This window comes from Epinephelus moara, chromosome 13 (genome assembly GCF_006386435.1).
Source record: "Epinephelus moara isolate mb chromosome 13, YSFRI_EMoa_1.0, whole genome shotgun sequence".
NCBI classification, from domain to species: Eukaryota; Metazoa; Chordata; class Actinopteri; order Perciformes; family Serranidae; genus Epinephelus; species Epinephelus moara.
The window spans coordinates 33,373,598-33,382,141 of NC_065518.1; the positions used below are offsets into that span (position 1 = coordinate 33,373,598).

General features: G+C 40.5%; 1 protein-coding gene across 1 annotated transcript in view; it reads left to right on the top strand.

Moving 5' to 3' along the window:
* reep3b (receptor accessory protein 3b) overlaps nt 1-8,544 on the top strand; it is a 58,619-nt gene that overhangs the window by 23,513 nt on the left and 26,562 nt on the right. The window contains exon 3 of the mRNA XM_050059879.1: nt 7,454-7,530. Coding sequence (XP_049915836.1) covers nt 7,454-7,530 — 77 coding nt within the window. The remainder of the gene's footprint in view (nt 1-7,453; nt 7,531-8,544) is intronic.

The following is an 8,544-nucleotide window of genomic DNA, read 5'->3' on the forward strand; positions in this document are numbered from 1 at the left end:
TGGTAGCCCATCTCACACCGCTGTAGCAATCCTATACTGCCCTCGTGCGGTTAGGAGCTGAATTGCATGTCAAATAAAGGGGGGAAATAAGACGGCGAATAGTAATAGTCGCATTAAAAAAATCGATTTTTCAAAATAAAACGACTATTCGAAAATTCGAAAATCGTGACCCATCCCTAACATCCTTTACTGTAACACTATTAATCGCCCCCCGTTAATATAATATGTGCTCATGTCAATATTTGATATAAAGTTTTATGTTGATGATATTCACTTTGTCGAAGAAAAAGATAAATGCCAGTCTAAATATAAATCAGATGAGAATTGGGATTTGGGATCAGATCAGTTTTTGGTGTATATAAACCAGTCTGTCTCAAAACTGAGCAGCAGAGGGACAGTCTTCATTCTTGTGTCTTCTCCATGTACATTTATTGGAATTACCTTAGTGTTGAATTCCCAGCTGGAAGCCCTCTGTTTGAATGTCACTCATTTTGATTCAATATGTCAGAGTTGTTTTCTGTCAAAGTGTCACCTGATGGCAGCATCCAGCTGTCAGTGTTTGTAGTCTTTGGTTGTTCCATCCAAAATCATTGGAACAGCCAAATATGAGTTGTGTCTTTGCACTCATTTCCATTTTAACTCAGATTTGGATGGAACCTATACATGCATGTAGGTTTAAGGGCTTGGAGGTGTTTTCTTGGTGGAGTTGGCTGATGCAAGTAATGTCAGTGAGAGTGAAATCCCAGTCCGCTGAGTTAGTAACACATTCACACACAGCTTTAACACAGCAGCTCACAGATTCAGAAGCAGTAAACTGTGATCCTGCCTTTAGCTTCCTTTACTTTGTCTTCCTCACTGTCTGCTTCTGTTGCTTTATCTCTGCTCTTACTGAGCAGAGATAAAGCATTTAAGGTAGAGGTCAATGACCTAACAATTTCTCTTAACAACTCTCAATGCAAGTAAAGAATGGATGGAAATGTAGATCAGTAGATCCCTCAAATAGTAACCAGGATATCCAGTTTGAATGCTTCTAGATTGCTGAAACACTACATGGCCATTTTTACTCTGTTGATTGTGCAACTGTTATAAGCATTAAAACTAGGGATGCACCAATATGGAAATTATGTCCCGATACAGATGTTTAAAATAACAACTCCTCCAATGGCTGATAGTTGATACCAATGTTTTTAATATTGTTGTTTATTTTGTTTTTATTGTTATTTATTCCCGGCTTTGTGCCAGGGAAACAAAGAAATCTATACTATGAAAAAATAACTAAAGCTCTACTAATGACATGAACTAAATGGCCTTGAGTGACACAACGCTGCTGCCTTGAGCTTGAGCTTCAGATGCTACTCATGGAATGAAAATTAAAAAGCAACCTTTTCTTATCTTTAATACATGGCTATGTTTAAATTGACGAAGAAAATAGCTTTACAAACACTAGGTATGGAAACATGTTAAATCAGATTATCATAACATTATTTTTTTTCTCCCACTTGTCCGGTGTTAATCAAACATATCAGATTGAAACATAATTGCGGGTAGCTTGCATACATGGAGGGAGAGATGGAACACAGAGAGAAGATGAAGAAACATACGTGATGGTCAATAAAAGGTATTGTGCTAACTAGGTGTTGTTTACAAAAATAATGATAACACCAACGCCAGTACCATTTAAAGTGATACCGATACCAGTAGAGTACTTCATTTGAGACCTTTTTTTCTACTTCATTTGATACCCATCATGTGAATGGAAGCATTCAGTTGCGTAAAATACCACCAAACATCACAGGTATGTGGTGTATTGCCATACTTTCAAATGTTTTGGCCAATCACAGGTCACAGTAAATCTAATAACACTTGCAGTGATTGCCTAGAAGCACGACCATATAAATAGTAATTTCTCTCTCGATCCTAGATACAAAAGGGATCAGGATCCAGGTATCATTTGACTGAAGAAGTTTAAATACTACTTACTTGCTGTGGCACTGGGTTATATAGGTCCATACCTTAAAGGTATAAAGTACTGATACCAAGCCCTATTCATAGCTTTGGTGGAGTCTTTAATGGCATATACCCCCATTTTGCCAATAGAATTGGCCCATCAGATTCATTGAAGTATCCTTCATTTTTTGTGCAGTTATGTTGTCAGTCGCAGAGTCCTTTAAAGCTTATAAACACAATAGGAAGATGACAGGAAGAGAAAATCTTCAGAGGAATGAGTTCCTCCCGCTCTGCATGTATGGTTTGACTTCTAACTTGAACCACCCTTTTTCCCTGGATGGAAGCAAGACCTCAGCTGCACACTTTACACTTGGTGCCCCCTTTAGAAAATATCAATAGGAGTGCTGAATCAGTGAATGAAGGCTGGATCTCACTAGAGGATGAGCTACGAGCACCATGCTGTTTGTTAATAGGCCTCAGGCCTTTTATGATCATCAAACCAAAACAAATTCATGAGATTGAATCTCTGTGTCTTTCATGAATTGAATTTTTCATTCAGCACACCCTCAAGCACATATGTGAAGGATTTCATGGATCTATCGATGAAACAGAGTTCATTACTTGAAGATAGCAGCTCTTTCACAGCTGAAACAGTCCTGTGGCTGCTTTTATGTGACTTGAGCTACAGCACACCCTGCCAGAAGTTACTCCAGTTCATGACAAAGTTGGCTCTAAACGTTCATTCCAAAGGCCCAGCCCTCTTTTTCATGTTTGTATTGCTTCAGTGTGTATTTCTGTGTTTACGTACAGTACACGCGGTTGCATGGTGACAGACATGTCTCCCAGTCACTGTCTTGTTAAAAACTCTCACATCTACTAATAGTAAAACCAGTATTTGAAACAATCTCATCTTACTCCTTTCATAGATTCACTCCATTCTTCCTTTACTCCACCTCATTAACTGTACTGGACACCATTCAGTTAGAAATAACATTGTGTCCACTAACTCTCACTACATCTCTGCTACCTATCTACTGTTGACACAGGGCTGGTAAATGTTTAATGAGGGCAGTTACAGCTGAGGTAGGCAGGGTATTTTTTGGTCATTAGGCAAAGATTCCATAATAATGATTCAGCCAAGCGTTTCAGAGATGGAGAGACAGTGTTGCTTATAGTTTAGCCTTCTAAGTGTATCCAAAGACCCATGGCTGTGGCTAATTTAAGTTCATGTTTATGTAGCTAACATTAGCTAGACCCTTGAATCATAGACACTGACAGCCAATCAAGTTCTCCAACAGAACAGGATGGTAATTTAAATAGGATTGCCACTATATAACGGCATTGAGATCACAATCACAAACAGGATGATTGAATAAATGACTAGTACTACTTGTATAGGCTACTGTATGAAGTGCGTGCATATGCCTGTGTTCATCTGGTGGGAGGCGCTTAGGACAGAGAAGGGAGAGCTTTTGTATTTTCCCAGAAAACTGCGTGCCCCAGCTTTTAAGGATAAGTTTGGTATTTTTCAACCGGGATGCTGTTTTCGCTATTATCTTTTTGTGTCTTTGTGACATTTGTCCAGTAATAAACAAGAGCACCAAAGCCTTCAGCAGCGAAAGGGGCTGCAATGTAACCACTTGAGTGTTCGCACTGTCAGTTTATGTCCACTAAAAGTACTTGTTTTTGCTACTGACAGGCTCAAATTGTTGTTGCAAGTGTCTGATAACAACATGGAAAGGATCCCTACAGAGATATACTTTTTTTGTTGAAGAGTAAGGACCTTATTGTTGAACCAGAAACAGCTCCAAATTCATTATCACCAAACCCACCAGACTCCATTCAAATTAACAGTAATTTTAGCGTGTATAGAGCCAGCATATTTTCACATCTAACTGGGGGATTTAAGGGTTTATTTCAACCAAACCAGAGTTGGTCATAGTTGGAATAGTGAAAAGACGAACGAAGATGGTGTTTGTGAGATTTTTTTAGTTTTTATTGACTTTGAATTAAGTGTTTTACAATGATAAAATGGCTGTTTATTTAAATAGAGTCTGGTTGGTTTGGTGATGGTGATTTTAGGGCTGTATCTGGTTAAACCAAAAGGTCTATCTCTGTAGAGATCCTTTCCATAATGTTGTCAGACGCTTAGATTAACAATCTGAGCCTGTCAGTGACACAAAAAAGCACTTTAAGTGGGCAAACTATGACATGCCCTGAGTGATTACATTCCAGCCTTATTCAGCACTGCCGCCCTGTTGCTCAGTACTGGACAAATTTCATGAATTGTTGCTCCCATTATTCACTTAGACAGAAAAACATGGGAAAATAGTGTCTAGGTTGTAAAATACTGAAGTTACCCTTTAAAGTCTTAAACCCCTAGACTACACTGTTTGACTCCACTCTGTGTTAAAAATGTAGAGCAGTCTGGATCCCAGTCTGACTGGAGCGGACTTGTCTGATGGCCTGTGTTGCTGCTTAAACCACAGAAACCAGCAAGAACTGAACAGATATGGTATATTTAGCGCCGACGAGGGCAGCAGGCGCTCACCAACGGCCTAACTTTGACCAACTGCTGACTGATGGCTTGCTGTGTCAGGGCCTTTAGGTAGACAGTTAGGGCAAACAGTTGTATTGTGGGTATAATGTGGAAGAGATGACTGGTAATTTAATAGCCTACATGTTTGTGATCCATACAGACACATGGATTTCCTTGTTATGTAAGATGTTGTACAACTGCACTCTTCCTACTCCCATTTATTTTGCATCAATTAGAGAACTTTTCTGATCATGTGAAACAAGTAGTTGATTCAATGTGTGATTCATGTCAACTTGGGTTTTAGGATTTTGTTCAGTTGATTAAACGAGGAAAATATTCTGCCGAATAATCGATAATGAAAATAAATGCAACACTTTTTGCATTCAAATTGACTCTGGTTACAATAAGTTTTTATCAAACTTCAAGAACAGTAAAGGAAAGAACCAAAACTAACAGTATTTACTCATATGAATTAACGTTATTTAGCTGAATGAAACTTGTTGGCTGGTGGGGTGTAGCACGTACGCCCCCTGTTGGTCAGCCCTCACTGCAGCCTAGCTCTGTCTTCATGCTCTGTCTACTAAGTTCAGCACTACCAGTGGGCCCAGTGGCTGTAAAGAGCTGATGTCAGGTGTTTTTTTTTTTTCCCCCCTTTCTCTTTTAATGGAAGGCAGTTATTCACAGACGGGGCCAGTAAATGTCTGCTATTGCCTCAGGAAGGCAAAATGGCTGCTGTATATTTCACTGAGGTCACGTCTTAATGTCCTCCCTACTGATGAGATGAAGGAGGGAGGGAAGAAAAAGGGAGAGAGAAAAAACGCTGTGAGAGACAGAGCGGGAGAGAAGGGTATGAAGTGGGAGATGAAAGAGAGAGGTAGAAGAGAGACAGAAGCAGTGGAGGCAGAAGTGGATTGAAACATAAATTAGACGTCCTCTCCATCTCACTGGCTCTGTTTCACTCTCTCCTTTACATTTATCATTCCTCGAGCCTCTCTCTCCCTCTCTGTGTGTGTGTGTGTGTGTGTGTGTGAGTGAGAAGGGAGTTCACTATGAGGTCACCAATTAACCAGTCCAGCAGTAATTTGAGTCAGACTGCAGGCGTGTGTGTGTGTGTGTGTGTGTGTGTGTGTGTTTCTGAGAGATTGTGCATGAGACAGGTGAATGTGTGTGTCTGTGTCTCCCTCTCTTGTTCTCCCTCTCTCAAACACAGACTTAACTCCCTCACTCATCCACCCACACACACACACACACACACACACACACACACACATACACTGACATTTCATTAGCTAGTGTCAGTGTGTGTTCAGTCATGCGGCAGCGGCCAAGTCTGGCTAATACCACAGCCTGCCATGTGACTGTCTGCCCGCTTGCCACCATGTACCGCTGGCTTTGAAATCCAACCAGAAGAGCCTGGAAAGCCCTTAAAGAGGGATGGAGGGAGCAGGCGAGAGCAGGGAGGACAGCAGAAAGTATAAAAGCAATCCTAAACCTCTGTTTCACCACAACTGACCTGAGAGGGAAAGAGGTGTGGGATAAATGAATATATAAACCTCAAAATTTGTAACGCTCACTAAAGATTTTATTTCCAGTACTCTGCTTATTGGCATTTTGTTCATTTTGAATAAAGGGAACAAACATTTACAACACTCTAGAATGTTGTGATTGCAACAATATTCAGCCAATCCCTGTGAATTCTGTGCGATCCTGCAATTTTGTCCAATCACAGCAACTAAACCACCAATTTGACTATCAGTGTATTGATTTGCTCAGTCCCTCTCTCTCTCTCTCTCTCTCTCTCTCTCTCTCTCTCTCTCTCTCTCTCGCTCTCTCGCTCTCTCTCTATATATATATATCACTTTAAGTATAGTACCTTTGGAAGCAAAAGTAACCTTTTAGACACAACCTAGATCCTAGGTTTTAGTGTTTCCACTGAAAATAGTACTCTTCAATGTGGGCGGGGTTGTTGTCACTCACTGCTCCGTCCATCACTCGCTGTATTTCCTCATTATCGGTGACACAGAGGGAAGTCTGCACCTCATTTATTGTCCACAGAACGAGACTGCACGCCGACATTTTTAGACTTAAAAAGTCCCTGACAGTTGGCCAAGTGAATTAAATTATCCGCTATTGACCAGTCATCAGACTGCAGTGTTTCTAGCTCCAACTTTTAGTGCCAGATCTGAGTGCTAGGTACCCCTAGCCTAGCCACTAGTCTAATTTATGTCTAGTTAAACACATTTGTTTTATCTGTGAACCTTGCAAGGTGAAATGGAGCCGAACTACTCACGTGTTTAATATTATTGCTGTAAAGCCATGTTTTATGTGTTTTAGGTGTGTTTTGAATCACAGAAACTCAACGCAGTGGCATAGAAAACGTCACTGCCAACCTGTGTTTTGGAAGTGTAACTACAGAGTGACATGGACACACCACTGCCCAAGTATATATGCTCACGACGATGTAGGCCACTTGCATAGGCCACGGCAAAGGCACTGTGTGTAGCCTAAACACAATTATAAATCAGCGTTAAAGGTGTAACCAGAAGGTGCTTTGTTCATTTTTAATGGGGGAGATGGATTCTTTCAACTCAGAGAGGGTCACTGAGGACGCCCCAGCTTTGCATTGTGCATAAGAATATGAATTTTTAATGTTAAAGAATAGAGCATGCACTTCCCGTTTAGAAGACCAGTGGGCTCTGTCATTGATCTTCGCAGCACCGTATAAACCCAAAGGCCTTATTCTCAAAATCATTGCTTGGTTACAGTCATTTTGATAAATATTTGGATCACAAAAACAATACTGATATCACCAGAAAACTAGAATCCTCCTCTTCTCGTAATATTATAGTCTAATGTAAATACATGAACTCTTACAGCCCTTCTGCCCATTATTGAAGTTTCATGTAAGCTTTTCTGAAGTATGAGTCTATTGTTCAGTGTTCTTTCTGTTTGTGTGCATCTGTGTAGGTGCGATGGATGATGTACTGGATCGTGTTTGCCCTCTACACTGTGGTGGAGACCATCACTGACCTCACGCTGGCATGGTGAGTAACACACCTACAGTTAACACCTACACATGACAATCTATTATTTAATCATTATCTAAACCTTATTGTCTCAACTGTCCTCTAATGTACACTGTGTTTTGGTGATGAGAAAGTGGAAATTACCTTGCTGATATATAAGGTTGATATATGTAATTTCAGTGTTAACTAATGTAATTAGAACGGTCTTGTAGTCACGAGAATGATAGGTAGAAGAGTGTTTGGGAGCACAGATAGGAACTTAACAACCTGTAACCTTGGGCTTTTGTATCTTTAAGAACTCTGAGTCTTTGGTGTGAGGTTTTTTGATGTGTATCCAATGCATTTTACAAACCTTGACATACCATATTAAGTTAATAAAAATGCTACAAAAGGTCCTCACTGACAGACAACAGTGGTAAAAGTATCACTGACAGTATTGGGCTTTTTTGCTTTTTATGAGAACATGCATGCTGACCTTGACTGATATATTGGTCGGGGATATTATCCGCCAATATTGGCCGTTTACCAAGTTATCTGTAGTGGCATCTTTAACTTACGATATATGCTGATAAACAATTTAATTGTCAACTGCGTGAAATTCATATGGGAACAAAAGCTCTGTATCATTGTGACGGGTCTGGGGGGGGCTTCCGTGAGACCGCTCCTGTCAGTAAGCACGTGGACGCGGACATGTGCATCTTCGGCACGTGGGCACGGGTCTCGTCAGTTTCAAGCGGCACCGTGCGGCAGCGAGCACTCTGCTTCGCTCCGTTAAGTTTAACACCGACAATTAACAACTTTCTCCTTCTCTCTTTTGATGTGTGTGCATGAATGATTACAGTGAGAAGCCACCCATGTTTACAGATTGTATATGCATATTTGTTGTTTGTTGTTATTAGAATTGAGTGTAAATCTATTTTTCCTTTTGTTTATTTCAGAACCACACACACACACACACACACACACACACACACACACACACACACACACACACACACACACACACACACGCTACACTTGTGAACCTCCTGC